We start from the raw sequence: 21,956 nt of genomic DNA, 5'->3' as shown, positions 1-21,956 counted from the left end.
AAATAACCTACCAGAATCAAAGCTTTTTCTACCAGACTAGATTATTTATTTGCATATCTCTTAATATTACTTTAACTGGACTTTATGAGCTCACATAACTGTCTTTTCAGAGCATGTAAACTCAATGTTTACCTTTCCAAAACTAAAATTCCATTTCTCTGCTTTAGCCAAAATTATTAGCATCTCCATTAACAAGCTGTAGTAAATTTTTAGTTTGTTTTTTTTTAATAATGGAAAGGACAGACATGACTTACCAGAAGTTCAGAGATAGTCAATAAAGTAAACAGTAATGGATTTCCACACATACTTTACCCGAATAAAATTCTATTTGCTAGGATTCTGGAACATATTTTTCCTTCCACGGAAGATGATGCAATCACTTAGAAATTTCTCAAAATACAGATATTTGAAATTCCCTTCTGACCCATTCAAAATACAGATGTTCCCACAGCAAAAGGAACTACATTAACTGACATCAGTACACATAAATTTTTCTATTTTACATTTGAGATGCCTTTTTCAGAGGTATAATGTATGAAGGAAACCTAAAACACTCATTTACTTCACTTGTAGGAATATTCAAAATTCAGATTCCAGTGATGGGTAGAAAATGTCTTGACATAGCTAATAAATTCCCAAAAAAGGAAAACTTGTTAAAATATGAAGTGTTTAGGATATTTTATGGAGCAACTTCCTTCTTTAACAGTTAAGGCTTCTCTCTCAACATATGTATTTTCTTTTTAAAAGACTTGCTGAACAATTATCCTTAAGAGTAAATATGAATATTTGAACACAAACACACACACACACACACACACATACACACACCCTACATACTCTGCTAAGATTGGGTGAATTTATTCTGGTGTTAGTCTTCCAAGGCTTCTAATGCTGCTGGCTAAATGCCCTCTATAATATGAAGTATGGTTGTGTCTTTCTAAAAAATCCAGTAAAATTGCTTCTCAGAGCTATAAAGTTAGAATATTTTAAAAATAAGCCCAAAATGTTTAGAAATATTTAGTTCTTAAGGAAAAAAAGTCTGTAGATCACCTTTCAAGGAGTAATTTATTTTACCTTATTGGTAAGAGTCCAATGACTCTGTGGGCTGGATATTTCTTCAAAAGGTCCATTGTATATATAAAAAATTTCCAAAAAGGACTTCCAAGGAACTAAGTTCATGAAATTTTCTTTTATGTGCTTCCTAAAAGCATCCAAATCTGAAGAATTTAGAAACAAGCCTTATGACAGTAAAAAATGCCTAAAACCATGTAATCTTTGATAAAATATATACTGGCTTATTTTTAAAAAAATAAAGGGTTAATTTTTTAAGACATGAGTAAGATTCTGTAATAAAATGGAAAATTAGCTGAAGTTTAACTTGAAATTTAGAGTTAATTACAATGCACAGAAGCATTATAAATCATGTATCAAAACATTATCCAAATTAATTTCTACAAATCCTTAGTCTCCCTGAAATCAAAGTCGTATGATAGAAGTTAAATTTTCTTCATGTCTTCTAGTTTGCTGGGGGCAGGTAGCACGGGGCACATGATGAGGCAACCAGGATATGTGCGCGGGCATGTTGAAGGTTATTACCATATGAAGGACATATAGCTTTGCCCAAAAAGAGTAAGGAAACAAAGCATTCTGTACAGCCTTCATAGTACTTTTGTTATGACTTACAGCAATAATATTCAAAATTTCTGTTCCAGTAACTCCTAAAATAGTTGTTAAATCTATGTACTTACTTTCTGCACATTTTAGTTGAAAACTAATTTTTCATCAAATAGTTTGAAAGGATTTAATTCTGAAATTAGTGGTAATTTCTGAAAAATGATCTTTTTTTAACGTATCCAGTGGAATCTAAATACCACGATGAGTTGATGACCACCATGATTCACTTTAAAAAAAATACATGAATGAATTTTTTAGTACTTGGGAAATTTTATATCATTCTTTTTTTTCCCCCCTTGAACTGCATTCTTCATTCCATTCTTATCTTAGAATAGTGGCTTTCTTTTTTTTTTTTAAGATTTTATTTATTTATTAGAGAGAGAGAGAATGATAGAAAGCACAAGAAGGAAAGAGGGTCAGAGGGAGAAGCAGACTCCCTGCTGAGCAGGAAGCCCAATGTGGGACTCGATCCCGGGACTCCAGGATCATGACCTGAGCTGAAGGCAGTCGCTTAACCAACTGAGCCACCCAGACGCCCCGAAGAGTGGCTTTCAACATGGGGTAGAGAGGTGAAGTCTCTGGGGGTGGTGGTGGGAATTTTGCCTACCAGGGGATGTTTGGCAATGTCTGGAGACATTTTTGATTGTCAAAACTAGGATGAAGGGCGTTACTGGCATCTAGTGGGTGCCAGAGATGCTGCTAAACGTCATACAAAGCTACGACAACCCCCAACAACAAAGAATTATCTGATCTAAAACGTCAATAGTGCTGAGGTTGAGAAGCCCTGTCCTAGAGAAATATATTTCTATGCCTAAAAATCTTTTATTACATTATACTTCTCTACAACAAAAATACTTTTATAAATTGATAAAAATATAAATTCCTCTAACATAAAGGTCTAATTGTTAAAAATAGTGTCTTCTGGAATGAGTTATTACAATTATCATTAGTACACATTAGTCTAAATAACGTGATTAAACAATCATTACCCACTATAAAAAGTGAAAATATATTAAGATGTTTCTAATGAGATAGAAGGAGCTTATTTTGTTATTTTCAATATTCTCATTTTTATGAGAGCTAAGAAATCTCCATTACATAAATAGGTAGATGGAAAAGGAGTTCTGTTGGAATAATGTCACTTATTCTGTGGGCTTCTTCTAAGTTATATACATGAGTTATACAGTAATCTACTGTTAAAAATTATTTCAGTGATCAGCTAATAACTTAAGTACATTCTCTTTAAAACATTGTTAAAAGCAAAGAATTTGAAACCAATTGACTTAAAAAGGATGTGTTATGGAATCCTTCAAGGCATGCACTTTCTCAATACCTGCAGCTATTCTGGTGACCCAGAGATTTTTATACCTTTGCTTTACTATAGAAGCCAAATTAGGCCTTGTTTCTATGAAGGTTCTTTGGGAACTTCTCTTACTTCAATATGGGAACACAATTTCACTTTTCAGGTGGGGTCTGGGGAGTCTCAAATTTCATTTTGAAATCTAGTAAGTTACTTCTGGAAAATCTCTGTTAACTGCCCCATAACCATGTCTGTTTATTAGTCTATCATGAAAATTCAAGCATGGTTGTCATGCCTAAAGCCTAGGTCTTAGAAACCTTTATGAAAATTAGATTCTCAAGAAGGAAAATGGTCCAAGTAGGACTAAAATTCTCTCCATTACTCCCTTACCTCTTAGATACTCTGTACTGTGCTGTGGTCAATTTTCCAGTCTCAGGGTCATGTACTGTAGCTCGGCTCAGCTACAAAAAAAAGAGAAAGGACAAGGACTTACTCACGTAGCAGGCAATTTTGGGCTTTTGTTTGTTTTGTTTTGTTTTGCCAAGCCACAGGTGATTGGAAGGGTTCAGATTGGTCTGGATGGTAGGTAATGGTTTCAAATCAGCAAAAACATTTAGACAGGTGGCAATAAAAGCCACTTCCAAATCAAAAGAAAATGGGTTGACATATTTTTGTTGTAGATTTATTGTCCTTTCACTTTTTTTAAAAAAAATCATTTGAAAATGTATGTAAATGATTTATAGCACTGGGTTTCACAGGAGCTTTCTCAGATCTAGAAGTTTAAAGTCCTTTAAGTATTTTGACAAAAGAATAGTTAATAGTCTCTTTAAATTTATTTTCTAAAACTCTCACTGAGATAAAACTGTTAAGTCTCTCTGGCAAAGTAAAGGCAAATAAGTTCATGAGTAATAGTAGTTAGAAGACTGAGATCAGAAGCATAACTCTTCTTTCCATTGCCAACTTTCTAGTCAGCAAGTTTTTTAAAATAACTCCAACAGGAGGAATACAGATTACTCCAAAATGACAATGGTATTTCACAAGATGAATGAACAAATGCCAATACAAATCACTATTAAGAATGATGTGAATTCACTGCAGCATTTATGAATGTGAGAGAACTATATAAACAAAGACTACTCCCAGATTAATCCAGGCTGCTGCTTTTTCTTTTTTTTCCCTTTTGGCAAGAAAAAGGAAAAAGAAAAAAAGTATTAAGCCATTTCCTGGAGATGTGATTCCTGACCTGAAGAGAAATGCAAAGCGTATGAATTCCCTAAAAACAAGAGACCAATTAAAGATTAAAAAAAGAACTTCTAGTTAAAGGGAAAGACCTGTGAAACACAAAGCAGTTTATCCATGCGTATATAAATAGGCGGTGACTCGAGCTGGAGACTGAAAATGACCTACTTCCCTTAAATGAATATTCCTGTAGGATGTACAAAACACTCATTAGAGGCCAAAATATGCAACATACACATCTCTTACCTTTTGCTAATTCTGTAATGTACCGTCTCCAAGTCTCCTGTTATTGGGTTTGAAATGGTGGCTCGCCTCAGCTGTGAAGCCAACCATCAAAATAGTTGCATTACAAAACAAAAAAAAAAAAAGAATCACATTTATCCAACCAGTCAGAATTCTGGGATTTTTACAAAGGAGGATGAAAAGAGAAAAGAACTCCATAAGACTTCCAGTCACCTTGTGTTGAGCCTTGAGAGACAGTTGGCTTTTAAGCTTTTTCTATTTTTTTTGTTATTTTTTATATTTTGTTTTCGCTTTGCATGAATGGAGGGTACACAAACAAAAGAGATTAGAAATTAAATTTCTTTCAGTCGTTGGAGGAGACTGTGAGGAAAGAAATCACTAAAATTTGAAGTCTAATTTATAGTTATAAGAAAGGCTATTTGTAGTTAATGATCCATTTCAAACTTTTGATGTTAATTTTTTTTTTAGTGATGGAACTGTTTACAAAGGTTAATGCTGTCCAAAATTTGTTTCAGGGTCTATCTTTTCTTCTTTCAACATATCTGTTCATGTATTTCACATATACAGTGAAATAATCTTGGACTTAGCAGAAAGGCAGATGAAAAGAACTCAAATGTACAAAAACAGTAGGAAAGAGGACAGCCAAGATAATGACTTCAAACTAAAAAATAAAAATGATTCTGAAATTAACAAGAGTATAAAATTTTTATTGGCATTGAATTTTTTGATTAAAATAATCCAACTGAGGCATCCCCTTTGAAGACTGAGGCCTCCGAATCCAGAGATACAAGACTTGACCTCTAAGCTGAAATGAATTCTTAAAAAATATTCCACCAAGGTATTCTGGTTTACTGGATTTACTGACCACAAAGAATGGACTAAAACAGAAATTGAAAAGATACCGATAGAATATGGTGTGATTTAAGTAGTGCTCTGTTTGAAAGATTTATAAGAATTCCCTTGGATAGCACCTATACATATTAGACCAGTCTTTTCCATTTAAAATGTAATCTTTGGTTAAAAAAAAAAAAAAAAAAAGTACCAATCTGGAATAGTAAAACTTAACAGCAACAAAAATTTTGACCTGAAGTTTGAGTAGATATCCAGATAATTAAACCTTTATAACAAGGATCAGCAAACTCTGGCTCATGCGCCAAATTCAGCCTGCCACTGGTTTTTGGAAATAAAGTTTTATTGACATACAGCCATGCTCATTTATGTGCTTTCTATGGCTGCTTTCACACTACAATGTAGACTCGAGTATTTGTGATAGATGGTATAGCCAGCAAAGCCTGAAATATATTTATTATTTGCACCTTTACAGAAAAAATTTGCGAACTCCTATATAGAGCACAGATAAGCCTAATGTTTAACAATCTCTTTATGAAACTGATGGCAGTCTGTATTACTATCAATGAGATCAAATAGGTTTTAAGAACAAGCTGATGGGAAAAAACGCAAGAGCATAAAGGGTAGTCTTTCTCAAATGCTCATAGAAGAATTTCTGTGCTAAACACTAAGTTTATGGGATTGTGTTTACATTAAATTATTTTCCTTAATGAATCACTAAATTCTACCTCTGAAACTAATAATACACTGTTAATTAAATTGAATTTCAAAAAATTTTTTTAATTGTTTTCCTTAAGATAAATGATAGGAATTAAAGTCAGAAAACTGGTGTTATGAACAAACAATGAATCATGGAACACTGCATCAAAAACTAATGATGTAATATATGGTGATTAACATAACAATAAAAAAATTAAAAAAAAAATAAAGTCAGAAAACTATGATGTCCTTATTTCAAATTAGCATGATGCTTGTGCAATTATATCTTTCCAGTAATAATGTGCCCAAAGAGGAATAAAAATACTTCAAGTATTCTTTCAGATAAAAATATTGAAGATATGAGAAAGTTGGTCTTTGATTAGCCTATGAGACTAAAGCGTTTGAAAATACATACAAAACTTTTTCAGGAAGATGCTGAAACATCTGTGAATAAAATCAGTGTGAATAAAAAAATCTCATCTATGATTTTCATAATTTAGTGTTTAAAACCCAGTTGCAAGGTATGCTATTTGTGTTAATAACAAACTGAGGAAAAACTAGTATAAATAGAGCTTATTACCAATTCCATTATGTTGTGACAACAGTATCTAAAACTATCTCTGGGGTTACTGCCATATCAATTATCATTTTTGTAATCTTGCAAAGGCAAAACTAATACACAGGTAGAGTAAATTGAGAGAAAAAAGAAAAAAAATTATTTACCCTTGGTTTTGCTAGATCTTTGACAATTTCAATTTCTGCATCAGAAATAATATCATGGAAGCGAATAATACGAGGTTTGTCCCACTCATCCTCCTGTTTGGCTGGAGCCAGAATGAATTTAGGATTCCGGTTTCCATCATGGTAACGGCAAAAGAGTTTTTTCTGTCTCCGAGGAGTCTAAACATAAAGTTAAGAAAATGATAAACATATTAGAGTAATAATAGTTTTAATGCTTGCTTCTATGCAAAAAAGAAATAATAATCATGCTTGCGTATAGAGCATTGATGGAAGAATATACAAAAGACAGTACTCTGCAAGTATTTTGCATCAAATAGGACATTCAGGATTTAAAAGTTTTATTAATGATTATTTTCTGGGAGAGATGCTAGGCCTTAAATAAGAAAAAAGATACGGTTTCACTTTTAACCTGTGTCTCATCAAAATAAAGTTTGGGTGTCTAAATATGAAAGAAATAATGAAATATTTATGAAAATATGAAATGAATGACCTGCATTGCTCCAAACTTCACAAAGTAACTGGGAAGCACCCAGAGAAAAAGTTTTTAAAAGGAAAAATAAAACTAAACCTCACCAGGTTTTCCTAAATACCTCCCAGTTAGATGCTTGCAGCATAAATAAATTTAGTTAGTTTTAAAAAGCAAAGATGAAAATGAGTAATTCTGAAAAAGAGAAAATAAGTTATTAAAGAAGGCAGGTGCTTTTATTGATGACTATTAAAAATAGAGTGATGGACAAAACAAATAAATGTTCCTTTCAATCTATATTAACTAATAAATTATCCATTGCTGATTCTTCTCTTGATTAAACAAGTATACCATATATGAAATAGAAATAATACTAGTTTTTGTTTGTTTTTGTTTTTTTAAAAGATTTTATTTATTTATTTGACAGAGTGAGTGAGAGAGCACAAGCAGGGAGAGCAGCAAAGGGAGAGGGAGAAGCAGGCTCCATTCCAGGACCCTGGGATCATGACCTGAGCTGAAGGCAGATGCTTAATTGACTGAGGCACCCAAGTGCCCCTAGTTTTTGTTTTAATTATTAGCTAACATCCTAAGACAAATAATGATGCATGTTTATTCTCCATGTACTTTATTTACCTAGAGTCAAATCTAAAGATTTATTTATTATAAGTCTTTGATACAATGATGAGGTGAATTTAACTACTCTGAGAGTAAAGATGATCCTTAATTTTGGGCAGAGTTGACATGTGTGTGTCACATCAACACACTGGTAAATTAAGCAGACTTCTGTTTTATACCTATGGTTCTATTTTGATTTCTTTTTTAATATTTATTAAAGGCAATAAAAAAATCTGCTTACTACTAGAAATTTGAACACTAGATGTATGATATTATGGAAATATTGTGCACCTTTTTAGGTGTAACAATAGTTTTTTGATTATTTTTTGAGTATCTTCAAAAGATATGTAATAAAATATTTAGTTGTGAAATTAAAAAATATGTTTCGTGAGTCTATCAGACTGTTATTATCCTTGTATTTACTCATTAGCACCCAAAGCAAAAGTAAGCATATTCTTCCAGGAGTCCATAAACTTAGCTCTCAAAAGTGTCAACATAGATATGATCTACGCATTTGCTGTTAGAAATTAAGCTGTCAACAGTAAGTCCTCAAATTATCAAAAAGTCATCAATATCAAAATGTACAGCCCAGCTTGACTTTATTAGTAGCAGAGAAAAACTTAACACACTATTCAAATGTTTACACTTAAAAGTACTTACTTCAAAGATTCACTAATTCCTTCGACATATGCCTGCATTCAACTGAAAACTAGTACCACATGATATTCCATACAAAAGGGTTCCACGCGGGCGCCTGGGTGGCTCAGTTGGTTAAGCAACTGCCTTTGGCTCAGGTCATGATCCTGGAGTCCCTGGATCGAGTCCCGCATCGGGCTCCGTGCTCGGCAGGGAGTCTGCTTCTCCCTCTGACCCTCCCCCCTCTCATGTGCCCTCTTCTCTCTCTCTCATTCTGTCTCAAATAAATAAATAAATAAATAAAATCTTTTAAAAAAAAAAGGGTTCCATACTTTATCCATTAATATTGGGAAGCAATGTATAGCATATCCATGTTGTACATTATCATAAAAAGGCTCTGAAAAGTCCTGAGGCCGAACAAAAAGCTATGTTCCCCAGACTTGAACTTTTTTGTTTGTAGTCTTTTATCTATTAACACCCTGAAACACTAGTACTCTGAGTTATAAATACATATAGATATACAATAAAGAAAAGGATATTTATAGGCACATCTGTGTATTAAAAAAAATAAATGTTAAAGCCAAAATCTGTGGAAACTCTTTCTGCATTTTAAGTATTTCTTAAATAGACTAACACATTTCACTAAGCAATCCTGTCAAGGTCAACTAGGAGCAAAGCCACAAAAGATTACTGTATAGATGAGTTCTTTGTTTTACAGGATGGGTTAAGCTGGTATATTATTTCCGCTTAAGACTGCAGAAATACCTTTTGCATTAAAATTAAGAAAAAATCTTATCATTTCCCTTAAACTATCTGATCCTTCATCTTATAAAAACAAGCCTCTTTTGGCCTATGCAAAGAGTTATATTACCAAAAATACACAAAATGGCCATAATGATTCAACAGCTTTATTCTAAAGCTATTTTACTAATCGTTGGAGCACATTAAGTGTGACACCCACAATAAGTTGACGTGGCATACTGTAATACTTTAACAGTTAATTCTAATTTTTATCACATAGGCTTAAATATAAAAGAACTCTGATTCTCTCCAGAACTATGTACAAACACACACACACATTCATACACACACACAATTGGCTTTTCCACTTTACCATTTTGATACCCTCCCCACGGCACAGCATTTCGTACTTCTGTCTCTCTGGCAGGTAATCCACAGCAGCCCCTTTTTTCTTCAGTGTGGTTTTCTGATCAGATTGGTCATCTGAAGTGGACTTATTGACATCTTTTTCTTTAGCCATTATATATTCAAAATATTTTAAGTTACCATTAGCTCTCTGGTGTTCAGGATCTATTGGATAAGAAAGAAAGCATGACCATGGTTAAGTTTACAGTCATTCAAGCATCAGAATATAATAATATAAAAAAGAGGACCATATAATTTACCTTCCAAACCAGGATACTTATGAGAGTGAAAGGAGGCACTAATAAAAATTATTATACCACGGGTGCCTGGGTAGCTCAGTCAGTTAAGCAACCAACTCTTGGTTTCAGTTCAGGTTTGATATGGGGCTGTGCGATGAGCCCTGCTTCCAGCTCCACACTCAGCACAGAGTCTGCTTGAGATTCTTTCTACTGCCACTCCCACCCTGCTTGCGCATACTCTCTCAAACTAAATAAATAAAATCTTTTTTAAAAATTATTGTACCAAAATAATAGCTATAAAGTAAATCACATAGAGTCACCCTATATAAAAAGGGTTCTGGAGAAGGAATCAGCCATTTATTTCAAAGTAGCAAATATTCTACTTTGAGAAATTATTAATCAGCCAAATGAATTATAGGGGCACCTGGATGGCTCAGTTGGTTAAGTGTCTGCCTTCGGCTCAGGTTATGATCCCAGCGTCCTGGGATCAAGCCGCGCATCAGGCTCCATGCGCTCAGCAGGGAGCCTGCTTCTCCTTCTCCCTCTGCCTGCCTACTTGTGATCTCTCTCTCACTCTGTCAAATAAATAAAATCTTAAAAAAAAATTCTAAAATATTACTCATTCTACTTATTTTAAGCAATGTTAAAGATTTTTCTGAAACTGAAATGTAATCATCATGGGGAAGACAGTGTATGCAGTTCAAAAGCAACATTCACCACAGATACATTATAAATGCAGAACATAGCCTACTTCCGAGGGCTGAGAGAATTTCAGTCCCAAAATTCTGAGATGGAAAAAGAGAAACTAAAGCTATAATTTTCAAATAAGCCAGAATCCACTAACTGCCTCTGAATTGCTAGTCATCATTTTAAGCTATCTTTTAGTAGGGGAAAAGAGGACTACTCCACCCATCCGGGAGAAAGAAAAAAAAATCCAAACCACCACCACACACACACACACACACACACACACACACACAAATAACAAAGACAGAACAATATATAGAAACTTCACTTGTGATATTAACTGAAGTGATTAGGAAATCTAGCCTTAGATTTGTAAATGTGTCTTTAAGAAACTGCTCACAATATATGTTGTAATATACAATATGATCTTAATTTTGTAAAAGAAAGGGGAAAGTGTATATGTGCAAGGAAGGGAGTATATACTACAAGGAAACAAAATTTGTGGGTATCGTCCAGTGATTGCCTTATGGATGACTCTTCCATATCTTTTTGTTTTTAAAATTTTCCTATAATGACTCTAAGTCAGGAGGAAAAAAATCACTACAAAATACTGAAAAAAGGGGTACTTGAACTAGTATTTCAATTTATTAATTCACTCAACCAAGAAATAACCCGTCAGAAGTGCATTTTCAGATGACCAATCTTTTAAAACTATTTGACTCTTCTAACATACACATATTAACCTGTTCAGAAAAATATTAATTTTTAAAGTTTTAAAGCTTCATTATATACCAAAGGCCACCTGAATGTATTAACATACAACTCTGCCTCCAGAGATTCTGATTTAGTAGGTCTGGGGTGGAGATCAAGGAATTTTTCATTTCTAATATGTATCCAGGTAATTTTGATGCACATGGTTTCTGGATCATACTTAGAGAAACAAGTTCAAAATACTAGTGATCAAATCCTCATAGGATATCACATTATCTAACATTTGAATATGACAAATATATTTTGTCTATTTATTTCAAATCACAATTTTTAAATATGAAATGCAATAAAACATAAACATTCTTCAAAGGAAACTGGTTAATATTTAATATGACAACATGGTAAATAAACATTTTTGACTGAGCTAGTTAGGTTAGGTCCAATTTTGAAGTTCCCGAAGAGTACACAGCAGAGAATCACAGCCACTGTTGTAGTACCATTAGCTGAGAAAAATGAGTTGCCATTTATTCAGTGGATAGAGGATAAAATTTGTCTAACAGATAGACTCTTGACTTGTAATAAGTACAAAATGGATATTAGCCATAAAAAAGAATGAAATCTTTGCAATGACATATACGGAACTAGAGAGTATAATGCTAAGCAAAATAAGTCAGTCAGAGAAAGACAAATACCATATGTTTTCACTCATACGTGGAATTTAAGAAACAAAACAAATGAACATAAGGGGAGAAAAAAGAAGCAAACCAAGAAACAGACTCTTAACTACAGAGAACAAACCGATGGTTGCTGAAGGGGAGGTGGGTGGAGGACGGGTTAGACAGGTGATGGGTATTGAGGAAGGCAGCTGTGGTGAGCACCAGGTGTTGTGTGTAGGCGATGAATCACTAAATTCTATATCTGAAACTAATATTGCACTGTGTGCTAACTGGAATTTAAATAAAGACTTGAAAAAGAAAAAAAAGTACCAAAGCTATATGATGAATTATATTATCAGAATTACAATTATCAGAATTATATATATTTATCATTACATATATAAGACAAGATATATAGTCATATATCAGAATTTTATATATATATTTATCTTACGATACAGCTTGGCACTTTTATATATCATGGTTATCATGAGATATATATATATAAATATATTTCAAATACACATACACACACACACACACACACACACGCACACACACATAATCTTGAATTAGGCCAAATTAACATACCTAGTTCAAGAAGCTTCTTTGTGAGCAAAAGTGCCTTATCTAGGTCTCCCTGCTGGTATACCGCATAGCTCAAATAATCTAGAACAGAGACTTTATCAATGGTAGAAACCTCGCCTTCATCCAGCTGCCTTAGTGCTTGTTCCATCCACAGTTCTGTATGATAATAATCGGCTTCTGTATAGGCCACTTTGCCCAACTCAAAACAGTCTTCAACTGTTAGAAAAGATTTGTGTTTTACTCCTGTGGAAAGAAAATAAAGAGAACTTTAGAAATATTTATTTAGGACTATACAGCTTTCAAAGTGCTATCTCACTTTCATTTGAACTTTATAACAGCCTTCTGAACAAGAATCATCCTAAATTTATGAACAAAGGAACACTCTACAAGGTAATGAAACATGGTAAGAATCATACTAATAGGGGTTGTGGACCTAGAAAACCCAAGACTTCAATTATCAGTCAACATACCAAAATGAAACATCAATTAAGTTGAAGCATGCAATTTTCTAGCACAGCAGGAATCACCATAGGAGACATATCTTACTCCTAACCAATAATCTGGGCAAAAAATGAATGGACAGGAAGAAAGGCGGACCTGTAAATTGATTCCTTCCCTTTCCCCTTCCCTCCAACAGCATTAATATGTAATTTACATACCATAAAGTTCACCCATTTAAAGAATACAATAGTTTACATTATATTCAAAGTTGTGCAACCAACATCGCAATCTAATCTTAGAACATTTTCATCACCCCAAAAAGAAACCCTATAGCCATTAGCAGTCACTACCCATTATCTCCCCCTCTCTGCCCCAGCCTTAGACAACCACTCATTGCCTATTCTGGTTATTTCATATAAGCAGAATCATGTAAAATAGGGTCTTTTGTGACTGCTTCTTTCAACTCAGTATAATGTTTTCAAGGTTCATTCATGTTGTAGCATCTTTTTTATTGCCAAATAACAGTCCACTGTATGGAGAGACTATATTTTATTTATCAGTTGGTGGGACATTTGAGTTACTTCTAATTTTTTGGCTTTTATGAATAATGCTACTATGTACATTCATGTACGAGTTTCTGAGTGGACATTTGTTTACATTACTCATAGGTAGTAGTGGAATTGCTGGGTCCCATGGCAACTCTATGCTTAAATATTTGTAGGAATTGCCAAACTGTTCTCCAAGGTACCCACATCATTTTACAATCCCACCAGCAATGTATGAAGGTTCTAATTTCTCCACATCCTCACTAATACTTGTTGTCCATTTGTTTTTATTACAGCCATTCTACTGGGGAGAAAGTAGTATTTATGATGATGATGATGATGATGAGCATCTTTTCACGTGCTTATTGTCCATTTATGTATTATCTTTGGGAAAATGTCTTCTTAAATCCTTTGCCCATTTAAAAATTTGATTCTTTTTATTAGAGTTGTTTACATATTCTGGATACAAGTCTCTGATCAGAAATATGATTTTCACCTATTCTCTCCCACTGTATGGGTTTTTTCACTTTCTTGACGGTGTACTTTAAAGTACAGAAGCTTTAATTTTGGTGAAGTCTAACTTAATCCTTAGTCAGGCTTTTGGTGTTGCTATATCAACTGGTTTGTGAAGTAAAACTTCTGTCTTAAGAAAAGGAGACAAGGGCGCCTGGCTGGCTCAGTCAGTAGAGCATGCAACTATTGATCTCAGGGTCAGGAATTCAAGCCCCACGTTGGGTGTGGAGCCTACTTTAAAAAAAAAAAAAAAGTTAAAAAAGGATATTTGACAGTTCACATGAAATAAAAAAAAAAATGAAAGAGTGGAAAAATAGTCTAATCATTAAGCAAATATGAAATTAAAACAACCCTGAAGAAAAATATTTTTAAACAACAGCCTACATTTATTGAGGCCTTACTATGTGCCAGGCATTTGTCATTCATTTAATTCTCAAAGCAATCCAGATGAGGAATTAAGGTAGAGACAGATTAACTACTGTGCTAAAGGTCACACAGCAAAGAGTCAGAATTGGAACCTGCACAGTATTACTCCAGAACTCTGTGTCATATTATACCATAAAATGGCAAAATTTAATAGGGGAGGGAGTCATAAACTGGTAACTTTACTCTTAAGACATCTGGTGATATGAAACTAGAGTAATAATTTTATGCCTATGAATTGATACTATTTTTCAATTATCTTCTTGAGTTTAGCACTAGGGGTTGGGGAAGAAACACCTTGTTTAAACAAGTTTTGTAGCTGAACCAAATATAGCTAAAAACTGTAATAAACTAAAAGTAAGGAAATGCATAGGACAACATGTTAATATAATGGAACAACATTTTACATTAAGAAAGATAATTTTTTAAGATTTTTATTTATTTGAGAGAGAGAACACGAGCGGAGGGGAGGGGCAGAGGGAGAGGGAGAAGCAGACTCCCCACTGAGAAGGGAGCCCAACGACAACACAGGCTCAATCCCAGGACCCTGAGATCACGACCTGAGCCAAAAGCAGACGCTTAACCGACTAAGCCACCCAGGCGCCCAAGAAAGATTATTGCAAATGCCATATAGGAAAGCCAGAAAGATCTAGACAGAAATATGTCAAAATGTTAAATTGAGGGCACCTGAGAAACAAACCCATGGGCACGTATTGAGTGGAGCACTGGGTGTTATACACAAACAGTGAAATCATGGAACACTACCTCAAAAACTAATGATGTAATGTATGGTGACTAACATAATAAAATTAAATTTAAAAAAAAGATATTTAGAAACCAAAACAATATAAAATTTTGAATAGGAGAAAGATAGGATAGGAATTAAAAACTAAGCCTGTGATAAATTTGCTTTCAGTGAAAAAGACACAGACTAAGAAAGGGGAGGGCCAAAGAGCAGGGGAAAAAGGAGGCAGGGGAGAGATTTTTCCAACTTTTGACATCAATAGTCGAACAGTAACTGTTCCACTCGTGGTGGTTTAACGTGAATGTCAAAATATCTTGTCTCCTACCCCAACTTCTCTGACCTAAATAAATGGAAAGATATAACATGTTCATGGATTAGAAAAAGTCTATATTGTTAAAATGACAATGCTGCCCTAATTCTTTGCAAGATTCAACCCAACCCCAATCAAAATTCCTACAGGCATTTTTTTTTGGAAACTGACAAGCTGATTCTAAGATTTATATGGAAATATAGACTAGCCAAAGCAATTTTACTAAAGAACATAGCTGGAGGACTTATTCTGCCTGATTTTAATACTTACTATAGCGCTATAGTTCAGGGGCCCCTGGGTGGCTCAGTGGTTGAGTGTCTGCCTTTAGCTCAGGTTATGATACCAGGGTCCTGGTACTGGGCCCTGCATTGGGCTCGCTGTTCAGCAGAAAGTCTACTTCTGCCTCTCTTCCTCTGCCCCTCCCCCCACTCGGGCTTGCGCTCTCTCAAATAAATAAATTTTTTTAAAAAGCTGTAGTTCAGACTGCTTGATATTATTTACAGGTAGACATATAAATCAATGGAACAGAATTGAGGCAGGAAATAGACCAAGTGATTTTTGACAGATGTCAAGGCAATTCAATGGAGAAAGGAAAGTCTTTTAAATGTTGTTCAACAAGGGCACCTGGGTGGCTCAGTCGGTTAAGCGACTGCCTTCGGCTCAGGTCATGATCCCGGAGTCCCGGGATTGAGTCCCGAATCAGGCTCCCTGCTCAGTGGGGAGTCTGCTTCTCCCTCTGACCCTCTTCCCTCTCGTGCTCTCTATCTCTCATTCTCTCTCTCTCAAATAAATAAAATCTTAAAAAAAAAAAACATTTAAAAAAAATGTTGTTCAACAAATTAAGAATTCATATTAAAAGAAAATAAACATCAATCTTTACTGCCTACCACATACAAAGTCAAAATGTATCCTATATCTTAATGTGAAATCTCAAACTATCAAACTTCTAGATAAAAAAAACACAAGAAAAATATTTTAGACCTGAGGGGAGACAAAGATTTCTTATATTTGACACCAACAACACTATCAATAAGTGAAAAAAATATTGGGCTGCCTGAGTGGCTTGGTCAGTTAAGTGTCTGACTTTTGATTTTGGCTCAGGTCATGATCTCAGGGTTGTGAGATCAAGCCCCGTGTTGGGCTCTGCACTGAGTGTGAAGCCTGCTTAAGATTCCCTCTCCCTCTCTCCTTCTGCCCCTCCCCCACCTCTAAAAAATAAAATATTGATAATTAAACTTTATCAAAGTTTAAAACTTCTGCTCTCTGAAAGGCACTAATATGAAAATAAAAAGACAAGAGACTGGTTAAAAATATTCACAACACATTTATCTGATAAAGAACTTATATCCAAAATATACAGAGAATTCTTAGACTCTTCACTAAAGAATAGATATGACTAGCCAATAAACACAGGGAAAGATGTTCAACATCATTAGTCATCAGTTGTAACATATATATAACAATGTAATTAAACAATGAGATACCACCATGTATCCATTACACTGGCTAAGATTAAAAAGACTGAATAGGGCGCCTGGGTGGCTCAGTTGGTTAAGCGACTGCCTTCGGCTCAGGTCATGATCCTGGAGTCCCAGGATCGAGTCCCGCATCGGACTCCCTGCTTGGCGGGGAGTCTGCTTCTCCCTCTGACCCTCTCCCCTCTCATGCTATCTCATTCTAGCTCTCAAATAAATAAATAAAATCTTTAAAAAAAATAAAAAAATAAAAAGATTGAATATACCAAGTGTTTAAAGAATGTAGAAGAAATCATACTGATGAAAGGAATGTAAAATGGTACAATTAGGAAGTTTCTTAAAAGCTAAATATATGCCTACCATACAACCCAGCCATTTCACTCCTAGATAAACAAACAAAAACAATAATAATAAAAAGAGGACAATCCCTTAAAACTGGAGAAAAAATACTGGAATGAATAAACCCAACTATACAACATTGAGGGCATAAGCACCCCAAAGAAATGAATTACTTCAGGTGTTTTTCAAGCAATATTTTAACCAATCATATCCAATCTAACATATATTCTAAGGACAAAAAGTGCAAAGAAACAAACTGCATTCAACAACCTTAATATTGTTAATAATATAAGTACTGTTATTCTGAAATTATTTTAGGCCTATTACAGGATAATACAAAAATCTAATTATGTTTAATGTCATTGGAAGCAAGAGTTTCAACATGAAAGATATAAATATATAAACCCTATAATCTTACATTTGAATTGGAATTAACATAAACTCACATATTTCCTAACTCTGTTCGATGAAAACACCTAGAATCAATGACAAACTTAATAGCAATAGACATCCTTAGAACCTAGCTACACTCCACTCCTTAAATGTCATTCCCCATTAAAAAGAATTAAGGTTCACTATATCAAGGCCTGATTCTTCCTGCTTTGGGGTAGAAATTCGTAAGATAAGCTTGAAAAAAACTGCCAAAACTTAAATTTCCTTAATAACAAAGAATAATAGGATCATTTCAAAAGGACAAATTAGCCGATCTAAAGAGGATCCCACTGGCCTCAAATAGGATAACGGGGCATCAAATGATTAATAATAATGGATTGAAATATAAAAATATATAAAAAATCCATGAGTTTATAATGATACTTCAGATAAAAATCACTGGTCACTACCAGAAGTTATTATGACATCAACTCATTACTCTGAAAATTGATACAAGAAAAACAATCAAGGATTTATCTTGCCCTTCATATATAAACTCTAGTTCAGGGTAACAAAATGGTTCTTGAAAGAAAGTTCTTAATGATAGAATTCCAGCTAATAAAAGTAGAAGGAATGATGGGATAAGAAAAATCACCATTTTTCAACCCCTAATGAAATAGTTCTAGGCAAGGATCATCAAAGTCTGCCAAAACAATTAGATGAAACTCATGGAAAACTTCATATGGACTTATCAGTCTCCCACCACCGAAAACTACTCATCAATCACTAACACAAAAAGTGTGATGAGATGTTAGGTGTCTGGTCATGCAATTCAACAGAAAGTTCAGAGCGCCACCTATGTAGTTAATTAAAAAACTTGAATCTAATTCAGACTCAAGCTCTAACCAGTTTGTAGGAAACACGGGAGTTACAGGAAGAAATTAACACAAAAGAAAAAAATCAGGCTACTCCAAAATGTACCTTCCACAAGATATATAACCAGGTTTTTCCAACTTAATCAATGGAATGGGGGCGGGGGGAAGAGGGGAAGAGAGGATAATAAAATAGATTTAAGAGATAAAAACCAAAATGTACAACTGTAAAAAGATACCTTTGAGATCACTAGAGAAACTGAGTATTGACTGGGTATTAAATTATATAAAGGAAATACTGTCACTTTGTTAGGCTGGATAATAGTAAGTGATTGTTATTTAAAAAAAAAAAAGACCTGACTGATCAGTTAAATATGCATATTTAATTATCTATGGATAAAATGACATCATAATCTAGGATTTGCTTTTAAAATAGTCCATTAACAATAACTAAAAGCAGGGGGTAGAAAACAAGAATAGTGAAGTGTTAAAAACTTTTGAAGCTGGGTAATGGATACGTGGAAGCTCATTATGTCACTACCTTTATTTTTTTGTTTGATATTTTCCATAATAAGAAATTTTATAAACAACATTAAGAAGGAGAAAGTCATGTCCCATAGGGCTCTTTTTATGCTTTATAAAGGAAATCACATAATACCCTTTTTGACACTAACAAAAAAGAAAATGACAAATATGTGAAAAAATAATAAAATTAGATAATAAAAAATAAATACTACTTACCTGACATTTCCCTTTGAACACACAGTTCTAAGAAGCAGGAAGGGAAAGATGGTGGTGGAGTAGGTGGACCCTAGGCTTGCCTCGTCCCATGAATACAACTAGATAACTATCAAATCATCTTAAATACCCCAAAAATCGATCTGAAGACTGACAGATCAAACTCCACAACTAAAGGTAGAGAAGAGGCCACATCAAGGCAGGGAGGTGGTTTGGGAAAAAAAGGGATCATGGCCACTGCAGTTGGGTGGGAGGATACAAACTAGAACAGAGGGGAGCACGCGGGGAAAAGGAATCCCTGTAACAACTGGCTTGGAAAGTGAGAGGGCCTGAATTAAGTGAGTTCTTGCAACCAGCAGGACTAAAAGCCTATAGAGTTTTAAAGGTCAGTGTGCTTCACTTTGGGAGAGCTCAGAGGACATTAGGGCTGCTTTTGGAGAATAGGCAAGGCAAACAGCCTGTGTACATGCAGCATTGAAACAGCAATCTGCAGAACACCTGGGGAACAATGTCAGGAGGTTAGCTGCTCATCTCAAAGCATGTCCCAGAGAAGCAGCATTCTTGGAAAGACCCTTCTGTATACAAAAGAACTAGCAAGACACCATTTCCCTCCCATGCCCCTCAGCATAAACACAGAGCCACCTGCAGGAATCAGCTCAATGCCAGTATTTGCTACTTGCTTGCACCCCACCCCCACCCCCAGAATCCGGAAGAACGACCCTTCTCAGTCACACTTGCCCCAGTTCCAGAAGATTAGCCCAAACCCCTGCCAACACCACATCTCCCAACCTGGGAGTTTTGCAAGGCCTCGGTTCCAGTGCTGGCAGCAACAGGTCTCATTTCATGAGCAGACCAGAGCACACCTAGTTAAAACTCACCACATTAGGCCAGGGACTAAACACTGCCCACAACAGGCAAAGAGAGCCTGTGCATATGAGTGGCCTGAAGAATAAAGTGGCCAGGACAAAACAGCTGAGTGCATACAGCACACATTGGAGACACAACAGGACCTGGAGCACAGAAGACACAAAACTGCAGGGCACTACAGAACCTCTTCTTTATAAAGCCATTACCCCAAGAACAGGAGATGTAACTGACTTTCCTAACACACAAAAACAAGCACAGAGACTCAGACAAATGAGAAGACAGAGGAATCTGTCCCTAATGAAAGAACAAGACAAAGTCATGACTGGAGATCTAAGTGAAACAGATATGAGTAACATGCCTGATAGAGAATTTAATGCAATGATCATAAGGATACTCAGTGGACTTGAGAAGACAGTGGAAGACATCAATGAGGCCACTAACATAGCAATAAGGAATAACAGTGATAAAGGACTCAATAAATGAAATGAGAAACACACTTAATGCAATCAACAGCAGGCTAGAAGAAACAGAGTAACAAATTAATGACCTAGAAGACAGAGTAATGGAAAGTCATCAAGCTGAACAAAAGAGAAAGAAAAGTTATGCAAAACGAAAACTGACTTAGGGAACTCAGTGACTCCATCAAATGTAATAACATTCGTATTATAGGAGTCCCAGAAGAAGAGAGAGAAAAGGGGGCAGAGGATTTATTTGAAGAATAATAACTGAAAACTTCCCTAATCTGAGGAAGGAAACAGATATCCAGATCCAGACGGTACAGAGAACGCTTAACAAAATCAACAACAGCAGATCCACACCAAGACATACTGTAACTAAACTGACAAAATATAGTAATAAACAAAAAAGATTAAAAGCAGCAATACCAAAGAAGAGCGTTACATACAATGGAAACCCCATAAGGCTATGAGCAGATTTTTCAGCAGGAATTTTCCAAACCAGAAAGGAGTGGCATGATATGGGGCGCCTGGGTGGCTCAGTAGGTTAAGTGTCTGTCTTCAGCTCAGGTCATGATCCCAGGGTCCTAGGATCGAGCCCCGCATTGGGCTCTTTGCTCCGCGGGGAGTCTACTTCTCCCTCTGCCTCTGCCCTTCTCCCCATTTGTGTGCTCGCTCTCACTCTCACTCTCTCTTCCTCTCGCTTGCTCTCTCTCCCAAATAAATAAAATCTTAAAAAAAAAAAAAAAGGAGTGGCATGATATATTCAAAGTGCTGAATGGGAAAAATGTGCAGCCAAGAAGACTATCCAGCAAGGCTATCATTCAGAATAGAAGGAGAGATAAAGAGTTCCCAGACAAACAAAAAATAAAGGTGTTCATGACCACTAAACCAGCCCTCCAAGAAATATTAAAGGGACTCTGGGTGGAAAGGGGAGACTAAAAGGGACAGTATAAAGGTAGGAAACACAAAAGCAGTAAAAATCAATCTTCCTGTAAAAAAATCAGTTAAGGAACTCACAAAATAAAAGCATATAAAACATGACACCATATACCCAAAACATGGGGACGAGAGGAGTAAAGAAGAGGTTTGAACTTAAATGACCATCAACTTAATATAAGACTGCTATATGCAGAAGAGGTTATATACAAACCTAATGGTAACCAGAAACCACTAATATGCAAAAAATAAAGAGAAAGAAATCCAAATATATCACTAAAGAAAACCATGAGAGAGAAAGAAAGGATCAGAGAAAATCTTCAGATACAATGACAAAACAGGTAATAAAATGGCAATAAATACATGTCATGGATAATTACTTTGAATGTGGTGGAGAATGAGATATCTTGTAAATGGATGTCAAAAGAAAGCC

The 21,956-nt window shown here is 35.0% G+C and overlaps 1 protein-coding gene across 2 annotated transcripts in view; it reads right to left on the bottom strand.

The window, feature by feature from the left end:
- P4HA1 (prolyl 4-hydroxylase subunit alpha 1) overlaps positions 1-21,956 on the bottom strand; it is an 82,700-nt gene that overhangs the window by 31,115 nt on the left and 29,629 nt on the right. Inside the window, exons 6-9 of one of the 2 annotated variants that reach the window (XM_025850483.2) lie at positions 12,493-12,732; positions 9,577-9,773; positions 6,728-6,904; positions 3,365-3,435 (exon numbers count right to left, since the gene is read on the bottom strand). In XM_025850483.2, coding sequence (XP_025706268.1) covers positions 3,365-3,435; positions 6,728-6,904; positions 9,577-9,773; positions 12,493-12,732 — 685 coding nt within the window. Of the gene's footprint in view, positions 1-3,364; positions 3,436-4,459; positions 4,531-6,727; positions 6,905-9,576; positions 9,774-12,492; positions 12,733-21,956 lie in introns of both variants that reach the window. The other variant, XM_025850482.2, reaches the window with a different exon arrangement.

Source organism: Callorhinus ursinus, unplaced genomic scaffold (genome assembly GCF_003265705.2).
Source record: "Callorhinus ursinus isolate GAN/ISIS: 27379988/994484 unplaced genomic scaffold, GSC_fseal_2.0 scaffold31, whole genome shotgun sequence".
NCBI classification, from domain to species: Eukaryota; Metazoa; Chordata; class Mammalia; order Carnivora; family Otariidae; genus Callorhinus; species Callorhinus ursinus.
This window is presented reverse-complemented; position numbering and strand designations above follow the sequence as displayed.